Below are 18157 nucleotides of genomic sequence, written 5' to 3' on the forward strand. Positions count from 1 at the left end.
TGAAACTATTACCATTTTCTCCAATGTTTACCATTTTACAATTTTACCATTCTATCTTTTTTACTATTTTTCAATTACAGTATTTTATCTTTTTGCCATTTTCGGATTTTACAGTTTTGTAATTTTATCATTTTATAATTCTATGATACTACCATTTTTACCATATTTTCTATTTTGTGATTTTACAAAATTTTTAATTTTGTAGAATAAATAAACGATTCATGAGTAAACCTGGCCTTTATTATTGTTATAGTTATAGTTGTATATACATATAATGTATGTATGAATATGTGTGTGTACATGTACATATAATATGACATAAGACTATAATTTTCACAAATATGAAAATTCGATCAATACAGGTCAAAAGAAAATTATTTCGCTACATAATTCAATTTATTTTACATCTGTAACAATGTAATAGCAATGCGGCGAAGCAATCATAAACAATCCGATAGAATTAATTTATATTAAAAATATAGAGATAATATAGTTTGGAATATTAGAAGAGTCTTTTATTATTCAAAATCCATGGGATTACAATATTTGTTACAAGTAGATATATACAAAAGCTTGAAGTATTATTATAACATTTAATCGAACACAAACTATATAAATCTCTTGGAAAATATATTAATATTATTACAAAATTGTAAGGTCCAAAGAGTGTTCTAAAAATTGTTCGAAAGGTACATTTTTCAGATGGAAATTATAGTGTTTTAAATAGGAATTAAAGTATTTGAACCAAGCCCATACTTTTCTACCAAAGTTTAATTAAATTATTTTAGTTTTATTTTTTGTACTACTATTATACATACATCTCTCGTAAGAATTTTTTAGAGAAAAGTCTGGAAATATTTAAAATTTTTTAAATGTTACTCATACATAGAAAAATTCAAGAATTTCATAATTTAAATCTGTATATTTGCGAAACAACTTACCTAGAGTATTTTTGTGTTCTCGAATTTTTTATATATTTTCGATTTGTCCATTTCTCCATGCAAAAAAGAAATAAAATAATATGAAAATTTTCATAAATCCTGTTTCTTAAATTCCAGAATCTTTTCCAGTTCTTCTTTCGGCAAATTTTCATCAAGCCAAGCCTCGATTATAGGAAGATTCTTGTCACTCCACTCTGTTTCTTGTGCAATAATTTTCAGAGCTTTTTGCACAATATGCTCAGCCGTGTCGAATTCCCCTTTTCGATTTAAATACAATTTCGAAACCATATCTAGACCTTGCTGAGAATTGAAGGAAGACGTGGCAGAGTTTATTATTCCATCCCAGAGGAGTCTTTTGCCTTCGAATCTCTGTTTGACGACATCCCAATGGTTATTTAGAAAATTAAATAGAGTTGTATAGCCAGCTGAACCAGTGGAAAGTGTGCTGAATATTAAATGGATATCGGAGTCTGTGAAATCTCCATTTTGGTCTAAGATCGAGACGTTTAGGAGTCTGAAATTTATAGAGTAATGATTTAACAACCGAGAGAAGAGGTTTTTAGAAAAAGGAATATTTAAATTCTTGATTATTAACACTAGAACTACCGACAGTAAATGTATGCATTTGTTTCAAAATCATAGGAGCACAAATAATGCATAATTAAAGAAAATAGAATTCATGTACAAATATATAGACATTTCTTCAATTTTATTCGGTATTAGTTGATAATAAACTTAAAGTTTTCTTAGAATAAATCGTAAATTAAAAATAGCTGTGCGGGTCATTTTGACTTGTTTGGTAGTTCTAGTGTTAATATACAGTGTGTTATGTTGTATGCAGGAAGTATGGCAGGGGTGGGTTGAGGACACTAAACTAAAAAACAGGTTCAGATAAATATATCCCCGATACGGCGATACGACCTTATTTCCAAGTTACAATGTATTTTATATACAGAGTGTTTCTGAACAATAGGGCATAACATTAAAATCGTGTTGCACCCTTAAAACGTCTAAAACTGTAGTTTGGTACACTTGTACTCAGTCAAAATTCAAAGTCAATTTTCTCGAAAACAAAGTGTAATATTACAAATTTTTATTCTACACCTTTCTTCTTGTGCCATCAGTTCTGATACATTCTGTATATTTTATCCCGTATATGTACACGATTGGGTACTATATTATCAGACATTTTGTGCTTCAATTGGGGTACTCTACCATGTGTTCGACAACAGGTGTCAGAAATTTTAAGGGCTAATTCTAAATGCTAAAATAAGATGAAAGTGGAGATAGATGAAACTGTGTTTAGGGTTTCGGTTACGAGTTATTAACACGTTAAGTGGCAAGCCTATTTTGTTTCACATTCCGTTTACATCACACAATACCATTCAGTATTGTCGGAGGTGGCATTTAATGTATGAATTGTTATAAAAAATACGTAAACTACGTGTGAAATACGTCCGACTAGGGACTTATTTTACTGCCGATACGACGTGCATTAGTCAAGTCAGACACAACAGAACTAGTAAAATAAGGCCCAAGTCAGACACAGCAAGACCAGTAGAATATGTCTCGAGTCAGATACATTTCACGAGTACTTTAGGCGTCTCCCCAACAATTCGGAAACGAAACCTCAAGCGCAATTTTATTTACATATCTTCATTTTTGTCTCATTTTAGCATGTAGAATTACTCCTTAAAATTTCTGATATGTGTCGTCGAACGCTCTATATACAAATATATATGTACATACTTAAATTAAAGAATGCACACCTGTTGATACCTAACATTACATTATATCAAATACCTTTCAATCTTGTACGTATCCTTCGGACAACCAGCCAATGATTTCAAAAGATACGTGCGTTCATTCTGTTTCCTTTCTGGGCTACTCTGAGGGAAATTTATGACACGCTGGAGTCCAAACTCCCATTCCTCTTCGGTGCCCCATTTAAACACAGGACAAATAAATTCGTTGGCTACCCTATAAAATCAGAAAAATAATAAATCTAGTTATCTTTATTTTATTAATTAAATATGCATGTTAAACAAATAATAAAAGTGGATAAACAGTATTTGACTGGAAAAATACTATTTATTTAACTATAGAAAAGGCAAAACCATATATAAGCAAAGTACAAACGGATTTCCTTTGTCAGGCTCCTCATCAGTCAGCCATTTTTTATATTGTTCTCTCGCCTCCGTAACACAAGGTTCGTAGCCGGCACGACAGAGAAAATTCTTCGTCAAAGCTCGCATATGAATTTTCCAAGCTGGGCCTTCGTCTTGCGAAGTTTTATTGAGTTCCATGTACAAGGGCTTCAGTAAAGTGCGAATGTACGCCTAAAATAATAATAGAAAAAAAATCGTCATTTCTTCATGAGGATTTCTTCATTTAATTATATTTTTTAAAGATAGTTTAGATAATTGTATTGTAAAAAATATTTTAATAATTACATTTGGGAAAAATACTACAAAATATAATTATTTATATAGATAGATAAAAACTGTATAGATAATATAGTAAAAGAATAACATCAAACTGAGGATATCAGATCCCTCGATTCTTCTCAAAATCTAATCGAACCTTAAATTTTGTATATGTATAAGCTGAGGCATCTAAAACAGGTCACCTTAATAAGTAGTTTGTTTTTCACAATACAGAAAGAAGTGTGAAACCAAACTTGTTTGTTTTTAAGGGACAATTTTCTCTCTCGAGTGAGAGAGAGCTGTATACAAGGTGTAAACAATATACGCAGTAATATTTTAAAGAATAGTAGGCGAGCTCAAATGGAATACAAACAGTCTTGTGACATAATGTGCGATCTGCTTCCACTTTGCAATAATAATTCCTGAAAGTTAACGTACTTATATTCTACTAAACTAACAATCAGAAAATTCTGTAATTTTGCAAATACATTGAAGGGCAGAAATAGAATAAAATACATTTTTTTTAACTCTTACAGTTTTATTTTTATAAAGTTTTAAAAAGCCGAGATCTATTTTCTACGAACATTTCAGATTTTGAAAGCTTTATAAAATTTTAACCGCAAAAAAAAACAAAATATATATTATGACGTTTTTATTCTACTTCTGCCTTTCAATACCTCTATAAAATTACAAAATCCTTTAATTATTATTTTGTAGGTATATTTACTTTAATCATAGGAAATTTTGTGTTCCATCTGAGCTCTTCTAGCAGCCTTATAATATTACCACGTATACATATCGTTTATGCCTTGTATATGTATAGGTTGCTTCCAAACATGTGGGACATTTTTGGAGGATAGATTCTAGGCATGAAGACAATAAAAAAAAGTTCATATGTACATATGTTCTAAAATGTTTTATTTTTTATGTATACCCTATTTCACGTTGCGGACGGTGTGACACTTTTTTAAAGATTTCTGACCGTACACCACTCAGTTAAAGGAACAGAACATTTCTCGGTCTAGTAGGCTCTTAAAGAGGATAGTACACCGTGCAGGCAAATAAGGGTCCAGAATTTTAGGCAATATAAAATAGTGTATAACTAAAAAACTAGGCGTTTCTATCCGGAATGGAATATATGCATATAAACTTTCTTCATTGTTTTCACATTTAGAAGCTATTCTCCAAATATGCCCCGCATGTTTAGAGACACCATGTACGTAGCTCTGGCTTGTACATGAATACAGTACTGTCTCGTAAAAGAGCCGCACATTGGAACTGTCCGCTGCTCTTTTACGGCACTGTTATACTACTTTTTTTGTCCTTTGTCCTCAGTACAGCATAACGAGGAACAAGCCATAAATTTCATTTGGCACTGCCAGGGTACACGTGCGACAGGAAAAAACAGAATTAGGATACTCTAGCAGGTTAGGACGCATTCGAACTACACTTCCCTCTTAATTGTTCAATCGCCAAATGTCTTGGGAAACACCTGCTAGTTAGAGTATCGCTTACATCTTCGGATTTTTCTTAGGCGTGAAGCTTTGAACCCTCGCACCAGATGGAATTTTACTACAGGTTTCTTTTGTTCAAAGCCACAAAATCGCATACTTTGAGGTCATTTCTCGGGCCGTGATTTTGCAATCTCGTGATCTGAATTTCGAGTTAAAACTCGACCTATTTTCAAATTCGCGTTCTATTTTCAACAACATTCTCAAATTTTTAAAGCTTTATAGAAGTAAACCGTAACAGATACAACAAAGTTGTATTTTACTTTATCTCAGCTTTTCAATACATCTGTAAAATTGCAGAATTCTCTGATTGTTAGTTTAGCATATGGATATGTTATTTTAAGACATTACTATTACAAAATTAAGGCAATTATGTTATGTTGCAACTATGTTGCAACTGAGTACTATGCTATAGTGCATTTTATGCTTCAATTTGGATCTTTTATCACCTCCTAACTATGCATCACTTGTATAACTTGTACATATGCATCTGTATATTATCCTTAATGTTAAAATAATTATTATTTGTAACTACAATTAATGTTTTAGAATGAATAGAAGGTGCATGGCAGTGATTTAAATCGAACCGTGATTTGCAAATGTATGTCTCCGCGCGGGCTGTGTACATCGATATGTATTTAAAGGTTAAAGTGAGAAAAAAATATCTTAATTCCATCTTTTTCCTGGCATACAATACTTCGGCAGTACCCAAAAAAGCCGACGAAAGACCTCTTGAAATCAGGCTAAGCAGACCCTTTTTTATGACCCTGATGTGTTGTCGAGTTGAACGTCTTGAAAGACGCATTACGGGGGACCATCATAAAAAACAGTGGATTATCTTCTAATAAACATACTGATACCTATGTATATTTCTCATTAGATCTTTATAAAAGTGTTAGTATTAGAGTTGTCGTGTTTTCCTGATGAAACTGATACCAAACATGTCGTAATAATTGTAATGAAAAACGTAGGTATACAGGTATTTAATTACTGTCGCTTTCTGAAAAGAAGTTGTACAGTAACTTTTCTGAAGTCATTTTAAAGGGTGAATCCTCTACTTTCACATGCTTATGTTGAATTTTCACGAAGATGTCTCTGCACTAAGAAACAGATGGGAGAGTAAAGATAGATATTGGCCAATAAATTGTAAAATTCAAACAATTTCAGGGTTTTTAAAAAGTACAATTTTTACAGAAACTTTCCCATATGCTTCTTACAATCAGTATTGAAACATCTTCTTGGAAACTTAATTTAAGCTGTGAAAATAGAAGATTTACTATTTAAAATGACTCCAAAAGGATTAGTGTACGACTTCTTTTTACAAAGTAACAGTAATTTAAAAATGGACAATAATTCAGTTTAGTATTTGATTAATTTGAAAGAATAAATTATTAAACTTATTTAATTGACGAACATTCAAAAATTGTAATCAGGGCAGACTACAGGTTGTGATGAGTATCCAATTCAGGCCTGATGCAGATAAGCAACTTCTTTCCTTGTTTTTTCAGAAGAAAATAACAAAGACAGATGTATAATTGTGCGCCGAAAGACGCTCATCTGTATCACGCGTCAGAAAAAAACGGTCGGGCACGGATGGATATGAGTGAATCGACCTTAATGTGAGGATCGAACAGTACTGGCGAGAAAAAGATCCGACAGTCCTGTTTTAAATGAAACGATACCGGTTTTTTTTTTATTTACATTCTGATAGAGCTGAGCCTTTCAAGACGAATAGAATGACCTATAGTTGAAAATCATTCAAGATCAATTACGATAGAAAATAAATTAAAATTATTTCAAGAAATCGGACGAACGATTCGCTAATTTACTTATTAGTATACCAGGCAAGCTTAAGGTCTGGATACTGTGTAAAGCTTATGTGACCAGATATCAAGTTTGCTTGGTGTACTTATATTTGCATATTTACTGCTACAAAAAGTGTTCAAAATGATGACCTTGAGCACTGGTGCATACTATAAAATAAAGGGTGTCAGTACACAGAACACTGCATGACGAATTTCATTCAAGTGCAATTTTACAATACTAGTTCTCTTCTTATGGTGTATTTAGACCAAGCAAGTGAATACTCGTTCGTCTCTTACCTTCAGCAGAATTTAATTATTATGAATGAATTTAAATCGACTGCTGAATGAAAGAATGTTCGTGTGGGGGAATGACTTGTTTGGTTTAAACGCGCTGTTATACACTCTTTCATGTCTTCTCTGATTTGTTGGCATTTCGCTTTGAAAGCGGTTTAAAATCTGAGGAGCACCCAAGTCATCTTTCATTTCTTGAAATAATTTATCTTTCATCATAATTGATCTTGAATAATTTTCAACTAATAGGTCATTGTATTCTTCTTGGAACACTCTACTCTATCAGAATATAAATAAAAACCGTATCATTCCATATGAAAAAACGAGGTTAATTTTCATATTTCTTTCATGCCTCTGTCTATAAAAAAATTATTGACTCCAGATTATGTGCTCCTTAAAACTAAGCAAGTTTGGTCTGAGACTTTTCTTTTTATTGTGAAAAGCAAACAAATTATTCAAATAGCCTATTTTAAATGCCTCACTCAGTATATCTCTAACCTAACCTTAAACTTCATGTATGTATACAAAGGCGTATCAGAAAATGTGGGACATATTTGAAGGAGAAATACTAGATACAAAGCAATGAAGAAAGTTCACGTGTACATAGGTCAGGAAATGCTTAATTTTCAGGTTATACGCTATTTTATATCGCGTACGGTCTGATACGTTCTCTTAAAATCCATGACCATGAGCCATTAATCAATAGGGCCAGAATATTTCTGGGCCTAGAACGACCTTAAAGAGAATAGCACACGCGCAGGCAGAAAATGGATCTGCGTTTTACGTAATATAAAATAGCATATAACTAAAAAATCAGGCGTTTCCGAGCATACATATGCACACATAAACTTTTTTCATTGTCTAAGTACGTAAAGCTTCCTTCCAAAAATGTCCCACTTTTTTAATACACCCTGTGTACCGAAATTCTCAATTCTTCCCAAAACGATATCCAACCTCAAATTTCGTATATATCTCAGATCCCTCGATTCTTCTTCCAATATGATCAATCATCATAAAAACAGGCTCCCAAACAACATGGCTCCTCTCTTCTTTCAAAAATAGCGTCATATTCAACGCAATTTCGAAGCATAGCTCTCCAGAGTATGCTAAATTCCAAGCATCATGGAGAAGCTTCGCTCTAGTCAAAACAGGTATCATTTCTCGATTCGGACCTCTTAAATACTGCGACAACATTTTCCAGTTGCAGGAGTCGTAGTTCACTGGAAACACTCCTGTGAAATTATACATTAAATGGTATAAAATAATTTGAAAAGTTTAGGAATTCAAAAATTTTAAGTTCTTTGAAATATTTAAAGATTCAAAATTTGGAACAGTGATGTATGTATTTGATTTAAATATATGTATATGTATATAGAGTAATTCTGTGAGAGATGATTCTGTGGGTAAGATGACTTGCGCTTATATTGGGCCCGTTTTGTTATTCAGTGACAGTACTGCTGATACATATTGCATGTGACATATATTATGTATAAGCAGTACTGCCACTGAATAATGGAATGCACTTATTATATCGATACATTCGAATGTTACACCATCTATTCTGATCTTAGTTAATATTGATAAGCCATGACAATTGTTCCTTTTGTTTGCTTAAAATTGAGAAATTAGATAAGTTATTTGTAATACAGTACTTGGTTATCCTCGAAAATTTTCTACACCCTTTGTAAGTCTTAATTTACTAACGTTTTACTAGAAAACAATGGTATCTTCCGATTGCTGTGCATTAATACAATGTTTAGAAATATTGTTGATGTTATTATGCAATAAACAAATAAGTCATCTATTCCGTACTATTGGGATAGATAACTTACTTTTTAGGGGATAGTTGGCCATAAAACTGTGCATAATGACTATTTAGTATTTGTTTTTGTTCTGTAATAATTAGTAAATTCCGATAATAGACATGCTAGACGTGTTATTCGATAGAACTAACACAGTCTCCACTACATTGGATCTTCAGCAAAGTAGAAAATTCAAAAAATACAGTGCCCTAATTTTAATATCTTCTGACAATAAGAAAAATAGAAAAAGGGGAAAAAATGCTTAAAACATATTAAGCGGCAAAAGTATAAAAATATGTTACACGTTCTTCCAAATGGAAGGCTATAAAAGTCATCTTTAGATAAAATCTTTCAGATTCTCCAATTTAAGAGTCTGAAAAAGAAGACAATACCAAATGTGTGTGATGTGGTAACCAATACTGTTGTAAATGTAAGAAATTATTCCATGAAGCATGTTCCAAATTTTTAAACTTCTGCAATAATGTGGAAAAGATTTGTCTAAACGGAAATACTTAATTTTCCTTTTTAATAAAAAACAAATAAATAATTTTTTTTTTATTAACTCCAAAATACGTAATTTCTATTCGACTCATCCCACCCAGACTCTCCAGGTCAATTTACACATGTTGCAACTTCTTTTTTTCCCTTAAAATAAAGATTATTTTTTAATTGTTTATGCACACTTTAAGGGGGTAGAGTAGCCACGTGACTTTTCGCTACAATTTTTGTTACAGAAATAGCATTACCTACAGTCACGTCACTGTCTAATAAAGGCAAGATGGAGATATTATGATGTCGAGTTAGGAACGCGACTTAGAAAATTTCCCCCTCCACTAAACATACTATTGCACAAACCACGTGTATGTAAGCTCGGTATATCGAACAGCTGAGAAAAGTCGAGAGAGGAAAAGCAGATGTGACCCTTACTTTCTTGCTCTTATAACACTGAGATTCAACTGTACGAGTTGCCAGAAAGCGACACAAACTACGTACAATCGTTTCAGTTACCAAAGTATTTCCATTTTTCGATTTGTTATAAGGGAGTAGTGGTGGATCTACTTTTCAAAAGGTCCGAGATCTCACAAAGTTTTTAAACCCCATTGTAATAAATAAATTATGAGCAATGTATATTGTTTTATTTTTATGCAATATTAAATACACATAAAATCAAGAATATTTGGATCAAGTATTTGAAAAGAAATCTGTTTCACATTTATTGCGATAATAATGTAGCTATATAATCCATACTCTAGGTGCGGAAAGCTAAGAATAACTCAGTATACTCAGTATTCGATTTGCTTCAAATTTTTGGTAGTTGCTGCTAATGCTTTCTGTTCAATTGCACTGTTACACGTATGGAATTTCTGATGAAATAATGCATACTGGGTAAATCCACTATTCATGAGATCCTTAGAGGTTTTTCGTTGTGCCGAGCTTATATACAGGTGGCTCTTGTAATAGTATGTATATTGGACAGGGAAATTTTCTAAATCGCGTTCCCAACGCGTTAAACAGCCACATGTCTGTAGGTAATGCTATTCCTGTATCGAAAACTATAACAGCAAATACCGATCTGCCAGTCTCGAAAAGTCACATGACTATGCTATCCCCTTAATTCTACATGTATTTCCGTTTAGAAGTATGTTTGTGTATTTGAAATAATAATTGTATTTATTATGTAGTGGTGCGTTAAAAAAAGTGGGCCATCTCATGCGGAATTATCCTAATATTATTTTAATACTATTACTATTATTATTCTTGTTGTTGTTATTATTATGCAGGGTGTTTCAGAACTGTTGGCACTAGCGGAACGAGGGTGATTCTACATGAAAAAATACGATGAAAACATGAAATAAAATTTGTTGATGTTATACTTCATTTTATAAAAAATTGACTTTGAATTTCGGCCTATGTCGCGTGTATCAAAGTATAGCTTACCACAGAGACAGTCAATAGTCGGGCTCTGAGCGTTCCCTTTACCTGATCTACGCTTCAAGCTGCAAAACTGTAGTTCCTTTCGCTTGTACCCGTTTATAATTCAAATTAAATTTTTTCGAAAATGAAACATGACATACCAAAATTTTATTCTATACTTTGGACATATTTTCTAATATAAAACCACCCTCTCTGCGTTTGTACCACCATTTTTGAGGCATCCTATATAATATTATAATGTTATTATCATTATTTATCATATTTTCATTACCTATTTCCTCAGGATTCACAATAATGAATTTATTTTCATCAGTGATATCTGGAATAGTTAGATTTTTCGGTTCGTTTGATTTGGTCAACCATAAAGGACAAGGTTTGTGGAATTCTAATTTATCTTGTGAAATCATCACAATTGGTATATCCCATTGATAAGAAACTTTGGCTGTGGAAACTGGTGGAGCTTCTCTGAGGTAGACTTTCTATTAAAAATAAAATATAAATATAAAGTTAACTTAATTTTTTAACGAAGGTCTATTTTTTAGTTAATATTTATTCTATGTAGAAGTTGGAATAACTTTCGTCTAAAATATTTCTTTATAGGACTACTATTTTTATGATAAAGAAATAAACAATTTTTGTCTCTGCAAGTTTTTGTTAAAGTCGGTACAATTCGAGGTAAAAGATACGGAAACATTAATTTTGCATTTATTTATACACAGAAAATGAGTTAACGAAAAATTTAAGATAAATTCTAAAAACTTCATAAGAAGAATGTAAACTTTCTTGTGTGTTGGAATTTTTCTCTAGAAGTGGTAGAATTCAAGTTAAAAATTCTGGAAAAATAATGTTTCTATTTCAAAAGGAGTCTCTCGGAATACATTAGAATCAATGCTTTCCACGAGACTTCTCTTTGAACAACATACTTGGCTCAATGTAATCATTTTAGTTTCGTAATCCCTGATGACCGTGACCAATGGAACTCTATCTCGATTAATCCATGGTCCAGCGATGCTGTTGATGGTCAGACCTTCTGGCAGTTCGCCGTTTTCACTTGATATCTCGTTTAATCGACTCCAGATATCGTCGGTAAAAAAGGTCCTCAAATTTCTGGAAAAATCGAATTCAAAAATACTGAAAATACCTGGGAAAATGAAATTGAGATCAATTCTCGAAAAAAATATAGTCAGGAAGGAATTTGTTATTCAATAAAAAATCTGATTGAAAAATCTAATTAAATATAATTAAAAATGTTATAAATAAGATCCTATTAAGAGTTTTTTTTTTTTTTTTTTTGTAATGGCGATATATTATTTTATAATATGGAAAAAAATATATTCTCTATTTTATTATTAATTAAGCTATTATATTTTATTATTTATTGTTTATAGTTGCATTTTATATCTACTTCCTGGCTATTTAACGAGAGCAATTACTCTACTCTTCTGAATCCTGATGAACGAAATTTCGGACGCCCTTCCGGAAGAGCTCTTTGCCGATGGTGTAATTGAACATCCGGAATACCAGTTCCGCTGAAAAACACAGTTGTTAAGCAATTAGATTTGCCTAACTAAATTCAATTATTGTTAACCTTCAACAATTAACATGAAACCTAACACAGTCTCCACGCGACATACATAATTTTTAATATTACTCTCATTTAAATATGAGAAACATTATAATAAAAGTTGCGAATAGATGTATGCATGATATATCTCGTTTTTAAATTACAATTACAAAACAAAGTAAAACAAAACATTGTATTAATTTTATAAATATTTAATATTAATAAGTTCTATTCTAATCCATTTCCGCGTATTAAAAATTAATTTTTTCTTGATTTTTTGCATAAAATGTTAAATTTTTTCGTTTTATACTGAAACTAACTACTATTTAGTAAGATCGTAGTATATTATCCAAATGAGTCGATATTAACTTTTTGCAGAAGTTGCTTCAAATCGAATTCCAGCAGCTCTCGAAAAGGGCACTGTCTTTCCAAATTCGTAATAAAGGGAATATAACATCGTCATCGGCCACTTTCCTTCCATTTCATTCGGATTTATCTGCAAAAAATGATTCAATATTTCATTTCGAGGAAATTTTTCAATTATTTATCGCATAATTACAATAATTTGTATAAAAAATTATAAAACACGTAACTTAAAATTCATAATTTTTTGATAAGTGAGACAATAATTATATATCACCTAAGAACCAGTTCTGTTTTTATACTAATAATTCGAAAAACAGTTATTCTTTAATAACTCGAAAAACAATTTTTATATTTGTAATTCAAAAACAATTGTTTTTTATTAATCACTCAAAAAGAATTTTTTAGTAATAAATCAAACCCAGTTATTTTTTGAATTCAAAAAGAGTTATTTCTGGAATAGTGATTTTTGATCAACTTTTTTGCAATGAAACAGTATTGATAAAATCGCTCCATAATGAAACATTTAGTCAAACTACACATAGATACAGTTTTATGCCATGTTTTTGTTGAAAATCTCCGCTTAATGGGGTAAAGTAGGAAGATGACTTTTCGAGATTCAGAGGTCGGTATCTGCTGTTACAGTTTTCGTTACAGGAATAGTATTACCAACAGACACGTAGCTGTCCAATAAAGGCGAGATGGGGACACTCTACCATTCCATATTGGGGAAGCGACTTAGAAAATATTTCCCTTTACTACACATACTACTACATGAACCATCTGTACGTGAACTCGGCGCATCAGTAGTTGTGAAAAGTCGAGAGAGAAGGCAGATGTGACCCTTACTCTTTCGCTCTTGTAACGCTGGGATTCAACTCTTTGAGTTGTCGCCATGTAACACGAGCTACGTAGGATCTTTTCAATTGCTCAAATATCTTTATTTTTCGATTTGTTAAAAAGGGGCAGTGGCGGATCTGGCGAATTCTTGGAACGAAAACTGTAACAGCAGATACTGACCTGTCAATCTCGGAAAATCACGTTCCTACTTTACCCCCTTATGAGGGTATTAAAAAAACTTTAAAGTATTATACATTTTTAAAATCCCATATTCTGACTACTCCCTGTATCAGTAATTTTTCACTCTATTAAACACATTAGTACAACTTATCCAACATAATATAACTAAAAACTATTGCAGTTAAGAAGAATGTAACGCTTATATAGATATCTACGGTTCCATATGGGTATAAACAAAAATAAAATTACTGATGTTACAACAAAAACTGCTACAATATTCGGTAACTCCTACCGATTTAAAAAATCCAATTACTAAAATAATTACTGATGCATCTAAACATAAGTTAGTCCGTTTGAAATCTAACAAATACTTATTTATTGAACTCACATTACTTGGGCATGCAGCAATTTTTAGTAAAATGAACGTTAAAGTTACGCATAAAAAAAATAGCGATTTTTTTAATCACGTCATTATTGCAGCAAATTAGCTATATAGGGTGTTTCCAAACACGTGGAACATTTTTGGAGAGTAGATTATAGACACAAAGGCAATGAAAAAAGTTCATGTGCACATATGTCTGAAAACGGTTAGTTTTTTAATTACATGCTATTTTATATTGCATACGGCGCAATACTTTCTTTAAGATCTATCACTGGTTTCACTTGTTCAAGTGGCCAGAATATGCTTGACCCTAGTGGGACCTTAAAAAAAGATAGCACACTGTGTAGGCAGGAAATGGGCCAGCATTTTACGCAATATAAAATATCTAGCATGTAAGTAAAGTACTATGCGTTTTCGGGCATATGTACATTTGAACTTTTTTTTATTGTCTTTGTATCTAAAAGCTATCCTTCAAAAGTCTCACGTTTTTCTTATTTTTTACGGGATTTGAGCCGACATTTCGTAACACGAAATAGCGCATGACTAAAAATCTAAGCATTTTCAGACATATATTCATATAAATCCTTTTTGTTGTGTATGTATGTAGAAATGATCCTCCAAAAATGTCCCACATATTTGCAAACATCCTGTATAATAATGATACTTACATCGACGGTTGTCATCGAAGCTAGAAAAGAGTTAAGCGCTTTGTTAATTGGAGCATCGCTCCAGTGAAATGGCGTGATATATTGACCAATCCATTGATAAATCAGCTCGTACGCTGTGTTCCAAACTGATGAAGAACTTAATTCACTTTCTCTGAAATTTTACGAATTTAGAAAATAATTATTTAACCCTTTCTTTCTCCTTCGAAAGATAGCTCGCGAAATGCATTCAAACTTTTAAACTTAAGCATCTAATCATAAGCTTTATAAGAAGAAAATAGACAATTTTTGTCTCTTAGAAGAATTCTTTAAAGTTGATAGAATCCAACTTAAGAATTATTGAAAAATACTGTTCGTATTTCGAAAGATGGCTAAACCATAATATTATCAATATTTTTCACAAGACTTCTTTTAGAACGTACTTAAAAAACATTAAACCCCAGCTGTCAGAGGCCTTGGCAGCATTATACGAGGGCACTGCCACCAAGTCAAGTTTTGTTAGCATAATAGTACTATTGAAATACTCTTGTAGATAATTAATTATCTTGACGATCTTATCTGGTACGTCCTTCAAAGCATCCAAGTATTCCTTTCTGCCCCAGACTCTAACTTCTAACTTCTTTTCATGTAGTTCCTGTGTTTCTTTTGTGGGTGAAATGCTTTGAAGATTTGATATTAGTAGAGCTAGCTGATGGGTGGCCATTTTTGGGGTCCTTTGGAAGTGGTCCCAAGTAAAGTCTTCTTGGCCTTCTCTGACATAAATATACATTATTTATAAAGATATAATAATATATAAGTAAAAGTATAACATGGAAAGAGAAAATTTTTATTTTACTATTAATTCGAAAATATTCATTACGAATATTACCGTGTGGTACCGAAAATACTCTTTTCGTTCGAAAATTAATTTTTTTCTCTTTATAAATTGCTTAGATATTCTTAAAACCAAAATTTCTCTAAAAAAACTACATATCTCTAAATTTGTCATTCAATTACATAGTTGATTAATAGTTAATTTTATTAATTTTTAAAAAATATCCTAAAATATTGTCAATTTTTATGTTTAGACCCCTCTCCCCTCCATCCCGCCGTGCCTAGTTAAATCTAAAGTCTAACTACTAATTTTATTATAATAAAAAATGTTTCCTGTGAATTTACTTACTCTGCAGTGGTTTTTTCTACTGGTGTATTTGAAAGAGCAGTCATATTTTTTGGACGCAAAACACATAATTGAAAATTTGCTTTATATGGAGGTTCATCCATGCATGGGAACACCTTATGGGCATGATTTGGTCTCAAATAGGTTGCAATAATGGGGCTAGAAAGTAAGATACAGACTAGTGTGTGAAATTCTTTATATTTTTGTATTTTTTGTGATAAGATATTTTATCAGGACCACATTTAGAATAATAATGTATAAAATAACATACTGAATAATAATATTGAAATAATAATATATTTAGAATCATAATATTAGAATAGTATTATTTAAATTAATAATTTACAAGCTGAGTCAATTAAGGGGATAGAGTAGTCACGTGACTTTTCGAGATTGACAGATCGGTATCTGCTGTTACAATTTTTGTTACAGGAATAGTTTTATCTATAGACTTGCGGCTGCTTAAAGCTTCGTTCAAATTAGTCAAGTTACTTGAATTTAAGTCACTTGGACTCAAGTAGCTTGATGTCAAGTTTGTGTTCACATTAGTCAAGTTACTTGGATTCAAGTGGCTTGAATTCAAATGTAACTTGAATTCAAGCTGTCATGCAAAAGTAGTAAAAATGATGTTGGAAGAGGTAATTGATGCTGCTTATTTGGTTATGTATTTTCCAAACGAAATATATACTTTTGACAGCTTCCTTGACGTTCACATGCTTGTCGATTTACTTGAAATTTGCCCTATATGGTACAGTATATATCATGGTATATGTCAATTAATGTGTATTTCAAAGCAAGGAAAAGTTGAAAGGACATCAACTTCACTTGAAGCTTAAAAGAATATTTCAAGTCAAGTAATACAACGTGTGCACATCGGTCAAATTGCCCAAATCACTTGTATTCAAATAACTTGACTGATCTAAACGTACCTAGACGAAATAGAAACTTCAAGGGATGTTTCAAGTCAAGTAAAATAACAGGTTCACATTGGTCAAGTCGCTTCAAATCATTTACATTCGAGCTGCTTGAATTCCAGTAACTTGACTAATCTGAACAAGGATTAACGATGGCGAGATAGTCAATGTATAATTCCAAATTAGAAACTTGATTTAGAAAATTTCCCCCTCCACTATACATACTACTCCATGAGCCACGCAGTACGTGATCTCGGCGCTTCGGACATCTGCGAAGAGTCGAGAGAGGAGGCAGATGTGACTTTTACTCTCTCGCTCTTGAAACGCTGGGATTCAATTGTTCAAGTTGCCAGCAAGCGACATTAGCCATGCACAATCTTTTCAATTGCCCAAATATTTTCATTTTTCGATTTGTTAAAAAGGGGCACTGACGGATCTGCTCTTCAGGAGACCCGAGACGTCAGAAATATTTGGAACCTCCTTATAGTAAATAAATTATTTTATTTTTATCCAAAATTAAATACACATAAACTGTTCATGAGCTTCAATGTGGACACGCTGCTGTTTTCGTTCGTAAATTACTTGTGAGCTGCTGGCGAAGTGTTCGCAAACAGTTTTCTGCAGATGCGTATATAGTTAAAGCTCTTACTATGCGGATATCCGAGTACCCGAAATACTCATTGCAATTCTAATTTGAATTCGAAATCCGGATCTGAGCATCCGGTGTTACGTATAGAGTCCAATGTTTATTCGTAACAATAAATTTATTTCCCTTTTTTTTACATGACAAATATTGCACATGGCACAATAGGGAGAAACTTTTAGATTCTCTTTTTAGTCAGTTCATTTAAGAACATTATAGGGATAAAGAGTAGTTAAAGTGTTGGCGTTTTTCTGTTCTGGTCAGTGAATACTCAGCTGCGATTGAAAACTAACTTTGGAAATTTAGGAGAGAATTTTAGCAATTTAGGAGAGAGGGAAAGTCCAAGTGCAGCACCGAACGCAAGGCGCTCACTCCTATTGTTAAGAGTATCGAGACACCGACCAGCCAAGATACTCCGACTCTCCAAAACATCCGAGCATCATCCGTCCCAAAGATTTTGGGAAACCTTGAGTGCTCACTGTGGTCAATGTCAGGATTATTGCACTGAACCCAGGCGACACCGTTTGCATCATTTGGCGATCCTACAATGCAAATGTGCGTGTCTTTTTTCACACTTTCCTTCCCTCCTGTCTATGAAACGAAAGTTTCGTTACGGACGTAACACCAAACATTCGAACTTAGATTCGAGTATTTCGGATATCCGAACTTGGATCTGAGTATTCGGGTATCCGGATTCAGATTTTTTCTCTTAATTATGACTCCTACTCCCCGAATA

The 18157-nt window shown here is 32.4% G+C and overlaps 1 protein-coding gene across 3 annotated transcripts in view; it reads right to left on the bottom strand.

Moving 5' to 3' along the window:
- Positions 1–489: 489 nt before the first annotated feature.
- Positions 490–18157, bottom strand: part of LOC143187341 (aminopeptidase N) — a 31511-nt gene continuing 13843 nt past the window's right edge. For 2 of the 3 annotated variants that reach the window (XM_076391491.1, XM_076391490.1), the window contains exons 5-16: positions 15868–16023; positions 15128–15457; positions 14709–14859; positions 12645–12771; positions 12150–12240; positions 11635–11818; positions 10983–11190; positions 7929–8206; positions 3081–3280; positions 2745–2921; positions 942–1455; positions 492–848 (exon numbers count right to left, since the gene is read on the bottom strand). In XM_076391491.1, the coding sequence (XP_076247606.1) occupies positions 1032–1455; positions 2745–2921; positions 3081–3280; positions 7929–8206; positions 10983–11190; positions 11635–11818; positions 12150–12240; positions 12645–12771; positions 14709–14859; positions 15128–15457; positions 15868–16023 (2326 nt within the window). In that variant the 3' untranslated portion in view covers positions 492–848; positions 942–1031. Of the gene's footprint in view, positions 849–941; positions 1456–2744; positions 2922–3080; positions 3281–7928; positions 8207–10982; positions 11191–11634; positions 11819–12149; positions 12241–12644; positions 12772–14708; positions 14860–15127; positions 15458–15867; positions 16024–18157 lie in introns of all 3 variants that reach the window. The other variant, XM_076391489.1, reaches the window with a different exon arrangement.

This window comes from Calliopsis andreniformis, unplaced genomic scaffold (genome assembly GCF_051401765.1).
Source record: "Calliopsis andreniformis isolate RMS-2024a unplaced genomic scaffold, iyCalAndr_principal scaffold0022, whole genome shotgun sequence".
Taxonomy (NCBI): domain Eukaryota; kingdom Metazoa; phylum Arthropoda; class Insecta; order Hymenoptera; family Andrenidae; genus Calliopsis; species Calliopsis andreniformis.